At 38.6% G+C, this 18,155-nt stretch overlaps 1 protein-coding gene across 1 annotated transcript in view; it reads right to left on the reverse strand.

Annotated features, from left to right (window-relative positions):
• The window catches only part of LOC139719629 (tubulin alpha-3 chain-like), a 42,875-nt gene extending 25,542 nt beyond the window's left edge, over positions 1–17,333 (reverse strand). Inside the window, exon 1 of the mRNA XM_071631035.1 lies at positions 17,208–17,333. Within this exon, the coding sequence (XP_071487136.1) occupies positions 17,208–17,210 (3 nt within the window). The 5' untranslated portion in view covers positions 17,211–17,333. The remainder of the gene's footprint in view (positions 1–17,207) is intronic.
• Positions 17,334–18,155: the final 822 nt, after the last annotated feature.

Raw genomic sequence — 18,155 nt, forward strand, 5'->3', positions numbered from 1 at the left:
CAAAACAAAACAAACAAAGAAGCAGATGAGCCCTCCCTGTTCCATTTCTTAACATAAATACAAATTGTTATTTTCATCAGTCGTCATTTGTCGTTCTTAGTGCATCACTCGATCAGCATACGAACAGGCATCGAACGCGGATGCTATCCTTTCGCGCCCGGTATGAAGTGACCCATCTTACTGTCAACAAACCCCTGGTAAGGAGAAAGTAAAAGGATCCGTAACGCATCAGTGACGGATGCGCGTGTTGTGTGCGTCATCTCGCCATTACGATACATACACGCGTCTGTTCCGCTTTGTCACGGAGGGGAATAACAGAGCACGCTGTGATTCGACGAAAGAAAAGCGAAGCCTTTACCATAAACTTGCGGCGACCCACCCTGGAGCAATATAGGAACACGCGACTGCATGGGGTAGTAAAGCGCAGTGGATAAGGGGATACCATGTAGAAGACTATTTCAGTACAACGATCTGATGATGACGTCATTTCATGGAAAGGCATTAGGATCTCTGCTTGTGACTCAGAGTTCGCAATGATAAAAAAACAATGATACTTTTAACCGGTTATCATCACGATAGAAGGTGGAGCGAGGATGAGGTCGTTTTTGTCAAGGTTTTTGAGCTGGTATGAGGCGGTTCCCGAGAAGCGGGGATACGGGTGGGGTGTTTGCAATTAATACTTAATGATTGGTTGTTGGTATTGGATTTCACATAGTTTAATTTCTACCTGTGTCTCTATCGTTTTTAGTAACCAGCTATAAATCCTCACGTTTCCCCAATGATATCTTTTGCATATCATATTGTTATCGTGTTTGATTCTTGTCTGAACTGCAAGTATACATCCTCGTGTGATGAGCGCATTTCCAATACTTTACTCAGTGCAAACAACTTTCTCTCCTGTTTACACTCCCTATACACTTCCAGAGCGATAAACAAAAGGCTGCTATTTGATATGCTCTTATTGTGAAAACAATTGAAATAGGAGAAATTCGATATCGCTGAGAGACAAGAAGAGCTTATTTCGCTGATTCACAAGGTTTGCAACCCTATCCTCATTTGGAGCTGCAGATGGTAAATTGGCGACATAATATTGTAGACGGCGCAATATCTTAGCTTTCATGATATCAGAGTTTAGACATGACTATTATGACATGAAAACATTATAATCTATATCTATACCTATGTGATTTATATCTATATCTATATCTATATCTGTATCTATATCTATATTTATATCTATATCTATATCTATATCTGTATCTGTATCTATATCTATATCTATATCTATATCTATATCTGTATCTACATCTATATCTAAATCTATATATCTATATCTATATCTATATCTATATCTATATCTATATCTACATCTATATTTATATCTATATCTGTATCTGTATCTATATCTTTATCTATATCTATATCTATATCTATATCTTTATCTATACATTTATATATATATCACATTCTTTCTCTCTCACATTATTTCTCCATATATTTCTCTTTCTTTATCTCTCCTTAATATAAACCATCGTCCCATAAAGTAATGAACTTGATGATTACTTCTATATGACCTTCAAATGATTGCTACCGGATATACCATCCTCGCAAATTATAACGTACAGCTTGGTTAAATTAGTACTTTGTTTTGCTAATAAAAACAAAATCATACAGGAAGACTATTTTGAAATGAAGGTTATGAGCGATAAAACGTGAAGGTATTAACTTCGACAGTGTAAGTCTGCGATCACCATTTGCAACCTATCTGCATGCAATGTGTATGAGATATTGTCGTCTGGTGTCGAGGGGGTTAAAGCGACGCAGGGTTGTCGAACGGAAATGCACACAATATTCGTTGGCATGCTTCCATTTTGACATCTTGTAAGACACGTGCAATTATTTGTTGATAGTCATAACTCGAAATAATGAGATGATGACGATTGCATTTGTTGATCATTTATTTTTATCATTATCATTTCATCAACATACTTCCTGAAAATCTTTATAGTAAATGAGAATTTCTTACACTTTGATTAAGTGTCAAAATGGAAGGATGATTTATCCATAACTGTCTTTGTTAATGTAACTCTATTCTACTGCATGATGCTCATTGCAGGATAGTGATGGTAAATCACGTTGTTTTCCGATTTTTTTAAGGGAAAAATTTTACCATGGTCAAAACGCAATTCAGTTTCCACGCTTTGTTACTAGTACATTAAGTAAAAAAAGAACAACAAGACGAACATTGAGTAAAAAAAGAACAAGACGAAACACAAAGAAATTTGCATTATATTGTACATATCTACACACACACACACACACACACACACACACACACACACACACACACACACACACACACACACAGACACACAACACACAAACACACACAAAACACACACACACACACCCACGTTAAAAGATGCAGTCGCTGGCAAGCAGTGGTGTACACGTGGTGACGCAGGATGGTGCATAAGGGAAGACGAATTCGGCGGTGTGGAGAAACTAATGTTCTGGTGAGATCATCCCTTGAAATTCGCCCTGCCTGCTCGACCAGCAAGTGTTTTATCCCAGCAGGTGTACTGAGAATCGCGTCATAATGAGCAGAGACACAGTGAAAATCCTCTTACAAATAGCATTAGCCTCCCCATATCATAAGGACTTATTGCGTTAGCGTTGATAATGCGTTTTAGATTTCAAGACATAAACATGTACGTACAGTAAGTACCATTCTACATCCAGAACAGATAAAATGTGTACACAAACATACGCACATTAATTGATATGCAGAATGCCCTCCCAACTGTAAAGAACACAGTGTCCCATAGTGTGTGCACAGCGTATTCGTATAGTAAAATATGTGAAAACGCTCGAATTTAACAGTGTAAAGATGATTTCACACTGTGGTGTGGTTTTCACAGAGTGTTCACATAGTAATGCTTTGTTTCACACTGTGAATTGATGACTCACATTGTGTTCACACTGTTAAAACGCTCGAATTTAACAGTGTGAAGAGATTTCACACTGTGTTCACACTGTGTTCACACTTCGTTCTTTCCAGCAGGGCTATACAGTATATATATACATAAAAATACGGGTAAATAGTTTGAATGCAAATAGACGCCATTTTCAAATTTGTTTAAGTGAAGTCGTCATCAAACATAGAAAAATAAACTTTATAAATATAATACAATAAAATTGCACTCTATTTATCCATACGTATAGGCCTAGACATATCCATAATTGTAAGGATAGTTTCACGCGAGTGTTCATATCAACATAATTTCATCTGTTCGGGGAAAGTTCTTCTTTCCTTATAAGGAAAGTAAGCAATCTTGATTGTACCAGTAGACATACCGCAACGAGACGTATATATTTGCCAATGAAATATTGCGACGGGCGAGCATTCTTTATACTGCGTTATCTGAAGAGAATGCGGGAAACCAGCAACAGAGAAAAAGACAAAAGTATCTACATCAGGTTTGCTTACGGATGAGAGAGGGGGAGAGAGCGTGCGAGAGAGGGAGAGAGAAAAATCTTTTTCGCTGCGTCCAAATAAGGTCGCGACGCGTGTACCGGAATACGCGTCACAAAGCGCCGTCAATCATCAGCAAAAAGATACGAAGTCAAACATGCTATCACGAAATCGTTTTGTGCCGATTTCATATAGATGTCCTCAGCACAAAGCGAGACTGCTCGTGTATAGAAAACATACCAACTATTCCAGGCATGTGGTGTTTGTGTAGCTGTTTTTCCGACAGCAAATGTTATAGTGGAGAGACACATAAAAGCTATGAATTGTTAATATAGGGTTGCTCTCTGGGTTTTCTTTTTTTTTTTCAGAATCTCGCTTTGCTTTTTGTCTGAAAGGGACTGTACTGACAGATGAGAGCAAGGGACATGTGTTTATTCAGTGCTTTGTAAAGCTTTACACCAAACAGTCGACCTACCGTCTGCTTGCTACTTCTTTTGCATGCATTTCCTTATTTGTCTGTCACTTTTTTTCTTTTAATTTTGCTTTTATCTCAATTTCCGGATTACATTTTGTTTGTTTTTTCTCTTTTTTTCGTGACGTTTCATTGCATCGCTTTCAAAGCTGTATTTCAAGCAAAGTGCTTGGCAAAGTGCTTGCTCCATATGAAATGATATCATACAGATGAAGTTGCTATCTACTTTTTCCTGTAATCAAGCTTTCGGCCTGTCATGATCTTCATCATGATCTACCAAGAGAACAAATGGCGCCAGGTATACCTTCGATATTATATACGTAGGTATAATTGGAAGTTATCGCACTGGTTGCTGATCAGTCTCTCGCTTAGTCTCATGCAAGGCTAGGACAACTATGTGTTCCAAACTTTTCCTTTGTAGATCCTCCCTTCACAAAGGAAGGTCCAAGGAAAATAGACGGCAACGCACTCTCCAGGCATGGTTGCTCTGTTTAGCCGGCGTGAGCTCATGCATCCACCGTACACGACTATACCCTCTCTCCTTTTTCCTCGTCCCCCTCCCCCTGTATACCTAACTCCCAATGTCTATAGTCGTGCTTCGTGCTAAATTTTCGCCAACTTTAAAGTGAGCTTTTCCCAGTCTCGATAATTACCCCTCATGGATCCAAAACGAGCTGCCCCTGCATCCATCATAGTTGTCGCTTCCACAGAAGAGATAATTGGCTCACTTCACGCCGCATTGCCTCAAGTTTCTCCGTGATTCCCTCTTACTCTTGTTGTCGTTGTTGCTGACGTTGTTGCTGCTTGACTGCCCCTACGACATTTATGGCAAGAGGTATCCTCTCCATTCATCCTCCTTAATCTATAACGAGAGACTCTCGTAGCCCAAAGGAGCATCCAGCCCTCATTATTTAAGGAGTGTGGCGTTTTACAAAGTGCGGGCCATTCATCTTCCGGGAAGAGCGAACTTCCCGAAACTTGGGATTGTGGCTTCTTATGGTCATGTTCCACGCGTGCTTTGTGTGTCAGTGTATGTGGTGGCATTCTTGTGATTTTTCACCATCTTCTATTCCCAATTGGCAATTGTAATAGGACATTTTTTTTCTGCATCACTTATATCTTATCATCATTTAAAAGTATTCTGAAAAGCAAATCATGAAATGGTACGAATGTGTATTTGACTGTAAACATCTGGCAAACTAGTAATATTTTGGTTAGAATGATGAAGGTACAGGCATAACACAAGTATTTCCAGTAGTAAGTATTCAATGTCACGCCGCTACGTCATCTTTCAATGTAGTGTCATGAAATTTGATATCCGACCCTCAAGTTTACTCCCTCTTTCTCATATTTCATTCTCATCATTTTTTCAAGTCTTATCATCAATATTGTTGTCATTTCGCTCTTGTTAGCCTCCACTGGTCTACAGTAGTCCTCATGTGAATACATTTTCTAAAACCCCTCTACCATGTCCTTCCCCGTTCGCCTCTCTCGCTCTCTCTTTTCTCTGTCTGTCTGTCTGTCTCTCTTTCTCTCCAGCTCTATCTATTTATCTCTCTATTTCTATCTATCTATCAATCAATCTATCTATCTATCTATCTATCTATCTATCTACCAATCTATCAATATATCAATATACATTTTTCTTTATAATCTGTCGACATGTTTATATTTATGTATCATCCATCTCTCTTTCTATTTATCTACCAATCTATCAATATATATCATCTATCTTTCTTTATAAATAACTTATTGACATGTTTATATTTATCTATCCATCCATCAATCAATCAATCTATTTATTTATCTATCTATCTATCTACCTATCTATCTATCTATCTCTCTCTCTCTCTGTCTATCTATCTATCAATCTACCTATTCATCTATCTATCTATCTATCTATCTATCTATCTATCTATCTATCTCTCTATCTATCTATCTATATATCTATCTATTTATCTATCCATCTATCTATCTCTCTGTCTATCTATCTATCTATCTATCTATCTATCTATCTATCTATCTATCTATCTATGTATCTATCTATCTATGTATCTATCTATCTATCTGTCTATCTCTTTCATCCCCTTCCCATCGTCTGTCCCTCTCCTTCCTCCCCCAATGTCTATGACGCGTTATCCGTGAACGATGATTCAACTCCGCGGAAAATATCGGTATCCATGAAATCGCCTGCGGGAAACATCAGGGTATGACATGGATTGCGTGGCATCTAAATGTCTCCTCCATTCAGTTGCCGTTTGAGCGCCTATCCAGATGTCTTCGCGCTTTAATTTTGGCCCGACTAAACAAATCTTTGACCCTGAAGGAAGACAGTCATGAACACTAGGTCACTTACGGCCCCACTATACGATACAATGACACTGGGTGGCTTTCACTTTTGTAATCCTCGATTCTCATATAATCACAGACAGACACAGAGACACACAAAGACAGACATACACAAACGCCTGCACACAAATGTAGTGTATAGAGAGAGTAACAAAGATAGGTAGATAGATAAGATCAATAGATTGATCAACTTTGACATTTTCTGAGAACCTTAGAAATTCAGACGTGTCTTACATTTCCCCCTCCAGTGACATTCATTGGCAAACAGTATCAATCGAATTTATCTGACGGTCTTGGATTGAATCAGATTTTTGTTTTACGTTAAGATTCGCAGTGTACATCCCCCGTCCCTGTGAAAACTGACGTACATAGAGGAACGGCAGTCCCCGCTTCATGTTATCTCAAATCAGTTTGTACACAGAGCGTTTGATACCCATGCAATGTGCACGCTATTTCAATGTTCTGAATGTTATGTCTACGTTGGATATGAACTGTCTGCCCACACTCGCAGTTTGATGTGGCTCCCGACATCTTCATAGAGGGGGGAGGGGTTAGATTGCGGAGCGCGTGATGTCATAGATGACTTCTCATTTTCTCTTTTTACGTTTATATCAAATCAACATCTCAGTGTATTTTTGTTCCCCATATATAAACATTTCTTTTCGTGCGGTTATAGCACTACCAAGTTCAACTCTTCATTCTTTGTTTTAATAATACCTTTTGTATAATTGCGGATTTTCGTATAATGTCTTCTTTAATCGTACTCCTGAAATGATGGTGAATGAATTGAATTGTATTGAATTGCTAAATGAGAGTGTATTCCAATTTGAAGAAAATTAATATCTGTGTGGTTTGAATAATTGACGCACTTAAGCAGACCACGGAAGGAAGTACAGTATTTGTTAGACCACTCGTGAACACATTAAGATATTTACTGAAGAAAAGAATTAATGACAAAACAAGGGAAAAACTCTTCAAGCACGTACGCACGTGGCGAGATGGACATCGTTATGTTCAGGAGAGCAATTGATAGTGTCATTTCCGCAAAGAAATTGATGTTACATTCCGTCAGTCTCTCTCTACAAAATGTATTGATGAGGTTTCTTGATTTATGACACCTCAATAATGTCTCTTTCAATATCACTGTAGAATGAAAATTATATTGTTTTCTTCAAAGCGTACCAGAACGTCTAGACAGACTTCAAAGGAGAAATTTCTTTTCTAGGAGAAATTTACAGCTGTCTGTTCCGCCATAGCATAGCAGTGAAAAACCCAAAACAAAGCATCAGTGATGAATGAATCTAATCTTGGCAGAAAAAAGGTGATGCGGTATAACATTTGTTACTATCTACTTTTATGTATGGCTCTCGTTGCCGCTCTTTATAACTTCTATGATGGATTTTTTTTTCCCTTTTCGTCGGTGAGCATTTCACCGAGCTCCTCAAACGTTTCCATCTGGAGGCCGACTATTCATGAGTCTGGTCGATTAATTCGACTATGACACATGAATGCCACCTCACCTGCAAAATACATTACGGGGGAAAACGACGGCTGAACTTCTGAGCCCCCGGTAAGAAACGAGTTGCCATGGCAACTGAATGTTCAAGCCCGAATAATGTTAAGCATGTCTACAAATACCCGTTGATTATGTGCACTGGTCTGCTGGTGAGCTGGCAGTCGGCAGTGATATTAGTATCTTCTGCGGCTTGCTCATCTTTCTGTTCCTCAACAGACAGAAAGACAGACAGGAGGACACACACACACATACACATTCCTCTCTTTCCCCCTCTCTTCCTCTGTCTTTCTCTCTTTCGGCTATCTCTGTCATATTTTCTTTCTGTGTCTTTCTTTCTATGTCTCCTTTTTATCTTTTTATGCGCTGTGTCTTTCGCTCTCTTCTGCTTCGGCTCCTCCTCTTTCTTCTTCTTCTTCTTTTTCTTCTTTTTCTTCTTCCTCCTCCTCTTCTTCGTCATCATCTTTCACTTCTCCTTCATTTTCTTCTTCATCTTCTCCTTAATTCTTCTTCTACTTCTTATTCCTCCCCCTCCTCCTCTTCATCATCATCATCATCATCATCATCATCATCATCAACATCATCATTTTCTTCTTCTTCCTCCTCCTCCTCCTCTTCTCCTTCACCATCATCATCATCATCATCATCATCATCATCATCATCATCATCATCATCATCATCATCTTTTCTTCATTATTATTTTCGTTCTCCCTGTCTCTATGCAATGGTATATATCTCTCTCTCTCTGATTTTCTGTCTATCTATCTCCTTCTGTGTTCCCCACCCCCTCTCTCTTCCCTTTCTATATCTCTGTCTGCTACTCTGCCTCCCCCTCCTGTTCTCCGTTTGCCTCAAAGCCGCCAAAATAGAAAATACAGAGGAATTACAACACGGCATTCTACGGATCGATGCGATTAAGCAGACGGACTTGTCTGTCTAGACAAAATGAGGTGCAGATTGACGAAGTATAGTTGAATAATGCATATTATGTATGTTGCATGCACTCGTGAGTGGATATCATATCATATAATGTGTGTGTGTGTCCGTTTATGTTCAACTGTCGCCGTTTGTGCCTCAGTCTTTATCCCTTTTTTTCTCTTCTATAAGGGACTCTAGAGATATGTGATATTAGATTTTAGTAGGTTCCTCCCACACACACAGTTACGCACAAAATATTACGTTATGTCGAACTCTACAGACACATTAAATTGTTTATTCTCCCCGGTTTATAATTCATGTATATATATATATATATATATATATATATATATATATATATATATATGATATAATATAATATACATTATAATATAATATAATATAATATAGTATAATGTAATATAGTATAGTATAGTATAATATAATATAATATAATATAATATAATATAATATAATGTAACATAATATAATAAAATATAATATGATATGATATATTATAATATGATATAATATAATATAATAAACCTATAATATATACCTCCCAGATTATGACCTTTGCGTAGACAGATGGTAGTATGCTCGCTTACTTTACGGCTGGTGCTTTACATATTGCTATGCATTACCCATAAACCGTTATGTTCCAAACTTGCATGTGTTCACTTTGTGTCTGGTCATGTGAGAAACGTGGATATATAATCTTAAACGAAGGGAAAAGTAAATTGAACCATCGTTTGTTAGGTTATATACTTTATTTTCGATTCCGCTGCACGCTATCTACTGTTTTTTATCATCTCATATATACTGCCCAGGATCGAAATAAAAATGTTTACAGTACCGTCGGCCCTCTCGTATCCAGCACTACAAAAGGTGATTAAGAAAACAAAACACACATACACACACACACACAGAGAGAGAGAGAGAGAGAGAGAGAGAGAGAGAGATAGAGAGAGAGAGAGAGGGAGAGAGAGAGAGAGAGAGGAATATGCCGTTATTTCAAAAAGAAGTGTGTGTACTATCCGGTAATTCAAAAGTACTTTCGATCTGCTTTTTGTGCATGTGCATTTTGGTCGCAGCTATAGCCCACCGCTCTTACTATAATGTTTGTATCGATGTGTAATGTTCGTTTTGTGCCGTTGGGGAGGGGTGCATTGTCTTTCGCAGTCTGCACGCGACATGCGTGTTGTGTCTGCATGGGGCAATGCAGAACATCGCATTGTTTCACTTATACATCGCGTGGGTTCAGCACGTGTCGCCTATCTGCCTATATATCTGATATCCAATCGCAATATCTTATTGCGCGAGCAATTTGTTTCAAATGTTTGCTTTGGCATAACCTCAAATGTCACATGATCACAACAATCATAATAAGCACCTTGGTTGTTGTTTGTTTGTTTTTGCACAAAGTATATACATATAGGCCTATTTACTACTATCTATTCTAAGTTTTGCGCGAGGAAGAAAAAAAAACCACCATTCTGTTTAATATTGAGCCCATTCTTGGTCACAAACAGTCAATTATTTAGTGCAGTTGCAAAATTGTGACTGATCCTTAAAATGGCAACATATTTCAAAAGGCTATACAGTACATCCTGTTCTCTCACATTGGCAATTTTTTCTTTTGATTTCATGCAGACTTGATGGATTTATTTGGTCCTATCTGGTCTTTCTCCAATATAGGATGTACGCAATAGATTTTAGAGTTGCCAATTTAAATGAGTGTATAATGATCTTTCTGCAGCAGAATGACATTCCGACTTGCTGGGTTCAACTGTTGTGAGACAACACCATTCTTTCTGAGAACCCCATGTTGAAACACTCTTTACTGCCAAGAAATTATGATTATTTTTCCCATTTTTTTCCAATATTGCCCCTATTCACATACGCCCTCCATTGGCTGTTCTGCCATTGCAAACACGACCGTGTGAACAAATAAAATGTCAATAACTACAACAGATGGTATCACGCCAGCAAAAACATTATTGGATTCACGCATTAGATTTCAGAGTTGCCAATTTAAATGAGTGCATAATGATCCTTCTGCAGCAGAATGATATTCCGACTTGCTGGGTTCAACTGTCGTGAGACAACACCATTCTTTCTGAGAACCCCATGTTGAGGTTGCCTTTAATCTTGAAACACTCTTTGCTGCCAAGAAATTATGATTATTTTTCCCAATTCTTTTTTTTTGTGTGTGAATATTTCCCCTGTATTCACATACGCCCTCCATCGGCTGTTCTGCCATTGCAAACACATGTGAACAAATAAAATGTCAATAACTACAACAGATTGTATCACGCCAGCAAAAGAAAAATTATTGGATTCACGCATTAGATTTCAGAGTTGCCAATTTAAATGAGTGCATAATGATCCTTCTGCAGCAGAATGACATCCCGACTTGCTGGGTTCAACTGTTGTGAGACAACACCATTCTTTCTGAGAACCCCATGTTGAGGGTGCCTTTAATCTTGAAACACTCTTTGATACCAAGAAATTATGATTAATTTCCCTTTTTTTATATGCCTGTATTCACATACGCCCTCCATCGGCTGTTCAGCCTTTGCATACACTTGCGAACAAATAAAATGTCAATAACTATAACAGATGTGGTATCACGCCAGCAAAAACACTCTGCGATGAACGAGGTGAGCGCCTGATACAAAGGAATGTAATCATTGTTACAAAGGACTATTAAATGGAGAAGGAAAACGTCTGGAACAACTTACCCGGTTAACTGAAGCTACGTATTTCTCCTTTGTCTTTCAAGGTATATATAGAATAAGAGCTTGTTCTCGAAAGCCGACGAAGCTCTGCTTATGATGGCAGTCTCCTGTATCGTTTTCTTCCTTATTTACGTATGATTATATAGTATGAAATGTCTCTACATTCTTATATGTTATGAAGTATTGTTACGGGATTGGCAATTCCATATTCATTTGTATATCTTACTTTTTCCTTCATAATTTGTACCCTATTTGTTACTGTAACCTGAAAAAAAAAAATGAAATACCAGAATAAAATCAAACCGAACAAACTAGGCAAGTTTTGATTTTGTTCGAAATGTTTGCAAGCAAGTGTATGATGCCAAGTACTCTACTCCGTACAGAGTACAGGTTCTACAAGCCAGAGATTAGCCGGGGAGGTATAGGCCTATATACCTATTTTTATGAGTGGGTTGCACGTGTCTGTCTATCTAGTAATAAAGTTGAAAGACTTAATCGAAGATGGTGTAAACATCTATCTTATATTGGTCTGTCTACGAAATCTTTTACAAAATGACATGCAGCACCGCCCGCGATCAACTCCTTTTCATATTTTTCTATTTCGCACATAGGCAGCCATCACGGCGTGTTGAATAATATGGCTCGTGGTACTGACGTGTTTACGGGTCACTGAAAGTAATCATAATCTAAATGCTTAGTTCTATAACAAGATGAACCATAGCCAATTTATCGAGACATAGTGTGCGTTGCAATAACAACGAAACTCGGCCGACGCATGGAACACGGCACGGAAATGTCATGGCGGATATTACACACAGACACATATAGACAAACATACATGAAATACAAAAGGGGGATGCTAAAGATATTGTTATTGGTATGACCATTAAAGTGTCTACGTGCTTTAGGACCTCTTCTGCGGGTAACTAAACGCCAATGATAAAATGATATTATAGCTAACTGTCGGTATGCTGTCATAACGAATGTGTATTGCTGCACGATCCACCTACTCTCGACGTCTCAAGTATTGAGCTCCCCCCCCCCCCCTTCCCTCCTCTCTGTTTAAACCTTTCTCGACCAAACAGTCAACATGATCCTGACTTTGTGCACAACACGTTGGCAGCGGTATACACCTGGAGGTCACAATCCGCGCCGATTCTATTTTTGCTTTTGAATGCCAATAAGCGCTGGTTCAGACTGTAAAATGATATCGTATGAAGACACCCACCGTGTGCATGCAGTACATAGTAGCTGCTGTGGCAGTGTGATGTGACATATGTGAAACGAATCCTCCCCCCCAAGTCTTTAGTAATTGAAAGAAAAGGAATAGGTATTCACAGCAATTTAAGTCACAACAAATATTGAATGTTGATGAATTATGAATCAAACTCAATTGATTTCTTCTCATCCCATTCGTTTTTGTGGTTAAAATGTCGCTTTCTCAGAATGACTGTCCACGATGTTTCCCTTCTGACTAAACGCGAAGGCTGTAGCAAGGATACTCTATTATATCGTTGTATATTCAGGGATATTCTATTTTGTATAATTTCAGTGGAAAGAAAAGATGTATGGATCTTGGTACAGAAATTAAAGGAAAGTAACGTATCTGCATGTAGTTTTACTCACACAACGAATGGAAACTTACACGGAAGTGACGCTTCAGTTATGTGACCAAGAGGACTTTTTAGGTGACCATCGGAAGCAATTTATGTGTCTTGAAAGTGAATGACTCTTCATGTAAATCTCTTACCATATTTGCTCAGAAATTTGCGCGAACACTGGCTAATCCTTAGCTTAGAATTCATCGACTTCAGTTACAGCAATTGACATGATTAATCTACATTAGGAAAATTTTTAAAATAGCATTTGCACTCACACACCGCGTGGCAGAGTCTCTCCACCAATCAGGAGATAGAACAATTATGTAGAAAGTCATTGTTTCAGCCACAGACTCTTTTGAAATAGATATCGAGTTTCCTGGGATATTTGCAGGAACTAAGACGATAAGAGCCACTATATAATATCCTGTGCTATAATACAAACAGTTTACGTCGACTATCACTACACAGATATATCATTGATTTTGTTGGCGACGCCCTTTGTGTATCAGAATTGTACATTATAAAGACACTTTTTTAATGGCGCTCAGGTTAATTGACTCCGATCGGTACATTATATTAGAGTTAAAACACATACACACACACACACACACACACACAAGCATTGAATGCACATACAGAATATGAGGAAGATGATTTGAAAATAACATTCAATAATGTTTTCCCATCTTCGTGATCTTAGACACTAATAGTGTGAACTCGACGTTCTGTGGGTACCTCGCGATGATGACTACCTTGAGATGTAGTGTGACGTCACATACGTATCACCTCCGTGTGTTCTTCAACACTAGCATGTATCATATACGGAGTATCGTTAATTGTATCTATCGTAGGACCAACTGAATTTTTCTCACAGGAAGGATTAGTTGTGTACTATCGCGCAATATCCTTCGTACATTATCTCGCCCATATCATGGTCATATATAGGGCAATCTTTGTTTTGAGAAGATTTGAAAGCCAAAGAGGGACGTTTTTCGTGGGAATAAATCGTGAAGATTAAATACAAGGAGAGCCCATGATCACGTGGCATTGGTCAGCCACCTTTTGGAGGCCGTATAGTGTGTAAGCTAATGGCTGTAAGTCTACCGTTCCTTTTGCTGTATTGATTCGACGGCCACATATCAGCATTTTTTTTGAAATTCTCATTGTCACACGAGTTTGTCCGTGATATCAAACGTTTTTATTCAATGATGTAGAGACAGTTTCTCTCTTACAAAAACAGTCATCATCAGCAATCATTACAACTCTACAGTAACTCAGGTACGATGGATATGCTCTTGATTCTTTACGAGAGAGAGAGAGAGAGAGAGAGAGAGAGAGAGAGAGAGAGAGAGGGAGAGAGAGAGAGAAAGGGGGCGCAGAGGGAGAGACGAACTTTACAGAAGATATTTATGCAACCCTACGAGATGCTCGAGACAAGGGATCTGGATCTGGATCTGGATCTGGATCTGGATCTGGATCTGTTACTCTGAAAAGCTCAGGTTGAGCATCACTCAGAACGTGACTGTGAATGGGGTGCCGCTAAGTCCAAATGCAAGTGCTTTTGTGGAGCTGTTTTGAAGGCATTTGTGCTTATTATTGATGTAAGCTCTTTATTAAATAGAGAATAATATACCCACTCTCTTGCCCTTTGGGGAAAATATGAGAATAGATGAGATTGAGCGTTGGATTGTGGAATAACCAGTTGATTGGGTTTACCTGCTTCTAGTTCTTGTCCGGTTATTTGCAAAGGAGTTTTGTAGACTCAAAAAAGCATCAATATCTAAGTCGATGGAAAGGGATGTGAAGGGATGTGAAGTCGTCATGACATTTGCTTCTATATGATTGTGATAGATATTACTTTTTTTTTTCTTGAAGACGCCTGGAAATTTCATGACTTCTTCTTAATCCTGACCTATCAATAGACTCCAGGGAAGAGTTCTCTGTTCCGTTGGAAAGGGTTTATACCCTCTGTATTAAAGTCAACTGGAGGAAAGAGAAAGGATCTTTTTTTTAACCCTTTGTGTGCTTTGATGCCGTTGGGGCAGAAAACCCCATACAGTTGTTTACACAGCCGAAAGTTCCTGGCATAGCACGGGTTAAGCGAGTCTTTTCTTGCGAGCTATACAGGTTCTAACCCCACCCTTCAATCTTTTTATTTTGATGGAAACATAATAAAAGCGAACAAAAGTACGTGTAAAACGTTAACGAGTTTGACCTTTCTATAATTTATGACATTGGACAAAGTTCTGATAATGCATTTATTCAGGTATTCATAATATCGTATAACATAACGATTAAAGACGTTCGGCGAATCCGATAGACATGTGACCGACGTGTCCTGTATCTAGCATTATCATTGTGATGTCACAGTGTGGAACACGACGTGGGGGTCGGACGCGTCCTCAAGCGGGTCACTTAGGACATTACACACTATTATGGTGGCCCTGTCTCGCCAGTGGAAGACCGGTATTAAAGAGACGCACTATCGCGAAGAAAATCGCAACCTCACCTCCAGGTGAGTCAGGGGGTTTACAAACACCTGACACCAAGGTGCGATCCAGACAATCAACAAATTATACACCAATGTAAACATTGACATATTTAATCCTTCCATAAACATCGTCGACCATGCAGCGTTCGCATTCGACGCGTGGATTCTTCAACGTTCTTTCCTTTCGCTCAAGCATAACGTTCTCCTGAATATCTAAACGATGTGTCTACGTTGAGTGATGTTCTTGATACATTTGAATCTATATGAGTAAACAACTCTTGAGCAGTCATTAGGAAATATTGGTCCGCCAAAAATACGTCACAGAAGGATTTAGACTGGGCGGCGTGGAGTCATTCAACTCATGATTGTAAAGCTGCCAATATTCCCTGAATCTGCACATCATGTTCCCCCTATGGATAAAGAATTCTCTTGATGAAGGAATTTAAGTAGTCCCAATAACCCCCAAAAGTGAGATCCCTGAAATGTTTAAGTCATAACGAAAAGTGGCAGAGGAAAGATTCTTGACATTTGGAGCTTAAACGTAATGATTAAATCAAACTATAGACATTTTAGTCGAGTCTGGATAAACATTAAATCAAAGACTATTTCTTCTTTGACTGAATATGTTTCCTGAGAATTTTCAAGCTAGCTCTTCCCTTAACTAATTTCCCCTATAACCTCTCAGAAATTCCGGTGAAATGATAGAAATTTCTTTTCCAATTTCCTTCTTCCCTATCCAAACAAGGAAGAAACATGCAAATAAGCGTCGTAATTTGATACATTTATGGCGTCGGATTCATGCTCCGAGGGACTTACCAAGTCTGCAAAAGACATACAAACAGTACTTGTGGTTCATGGAAGAATACGATTCAAGTTAGTGTTGCATTTTGTTTATTCTAACGCGTTAACAATGAAAATTATTTTGTAGTTTCTGTCTGTGTTTTAGGCTGTTTGTCATATGTGCAGAACATACTGAATTCACCCAATACCTGATGATCATATTCATCGATTTCTTAATCAATATTAACTTATACAGCTACAAAAGCCATAGTAACCTGATACCACAATGGAAGCTTTAATCTATTCTTCGTATTCATACTCTCCTTATAATACAATTTATCGTTAGGTCATTACACAAACATAAAGCAAACCTCTACGAAATTGATGACGTCTTTGAGGAAAAGAAGACCAACATGCGATCTCAAAACTACCCACTCCAAAAGTCTCGAAAACTCTAATATAATATGTATAAAGCCGCAGGCAATAGACAATCACAATCAATGTAGATAATAATGAAGACGCAATTTCACCAATCTTATTGATCAGAAAGAGGAATGTGTTTTTTGACAAAACAACAACAACAACAACAACAACAACAACAACAACAACAACAACAACAACAACAACAACGATTCCAAAGCCTGAATTCCTACTTAAACGAAGGATGGTAACGGCTGAGAAATACACAATCGTGTATCAAATTTTCATGAATGAGTGTTCACTTTTACTGAAGCGTCTTAAAGTCAATATTGGATGAATGATCACTGCACATGCACCTCACTTCAGAACTCACAAAGCGACAAATACAATAATGGCAACAACGGGGGGAAATCCAGTAGAACAAAAATAATGCACGAATCTACTCACCATTGTGTTACTATTTCGGAATCAATTCGCTGAGAAGGAAGAAGAAATCGGTAGACTGACGATCGATGCAAATTTGTCTCAGGATGCCGTGATTCAGTGATTCAATTTTGGCCCGAGAGATAGAAAAAAAAAAATCCCAGCTCGATCCAGTAGAGTAAAAATTATGATATTGGTGCCTGTGGATATGTTTCTGTCTCTCTTCTCTTCCTTTCTCTCTCTCTCCCTCTCTCTCTCCTTGTTCCGTGGCTGCGGTAAAGAACGGCAACGGACTTCGCAGAGGTAAATGAATCGGGAGTCGCAGCTGCGAAGACTTTTATATCTGCTGTTCCGTGAGGAGTGCCGTCCTATCAGGATTGGAAGGAAGCATAGTCTCCATACTCAGACCCTATTTCCGCCATTCCCTGCAGATATCAAAATGCATTCAAAGGCAAATTGCGTGATGCGGTCGATAGCAATCGATATCAATGTCCGTCTAGTTATGTATAATTATCTCTCGTATGATTATAATCTCGATATCTACATCTAATCGTCTATCGCGGCTCTATCTCCACATTCAGGTAATCTTGTTTCCCTCTTCTTCTCTTAATTTCTCTTGGATAACCCCGAAAAAGTGCAGAGTGATCACATACTCGCATTACACTGTGTTGCTGTAATCGATACTCTATGGTGGCAGTTCTGATAATCGTTTATTTAGGTACGGTCGTACGAAGTTAGAATGATTGAAAGATCTGGTTGAAAAATGATAAATCTGATTCAAAACAAAGAAATTTGTTGGAAAACGCACATGAACGGTCAATGCTTCCCATGTGTCTGCAGCTTCGTCAGTATTGCATTTCTGCATGACGGGTGATATTGTGCTTATTTTCAAAGACTAATGTTATCCACGATGTGCTCGGCTATTTCTGATTGGCTCCAATGAAAACGCCGTCGGAAAACACCCATCGAGTA

Source organism: Diadema antillarum, unplaced genomic scaffold, assembly GCF_040938485.1.
Source record: "Diadema antillarum isolate AM-2024a unplaced genomic scaffold, OU_Dant_1.0 scf00000112, whole genome shotgun sequence".
Taxonomy (NCBI): Eukaryota; Metazoa; Echinodermata; class Echinoidea; order Diadematoida; family Diadematidae; genus Diadema; species Diadema antillarum.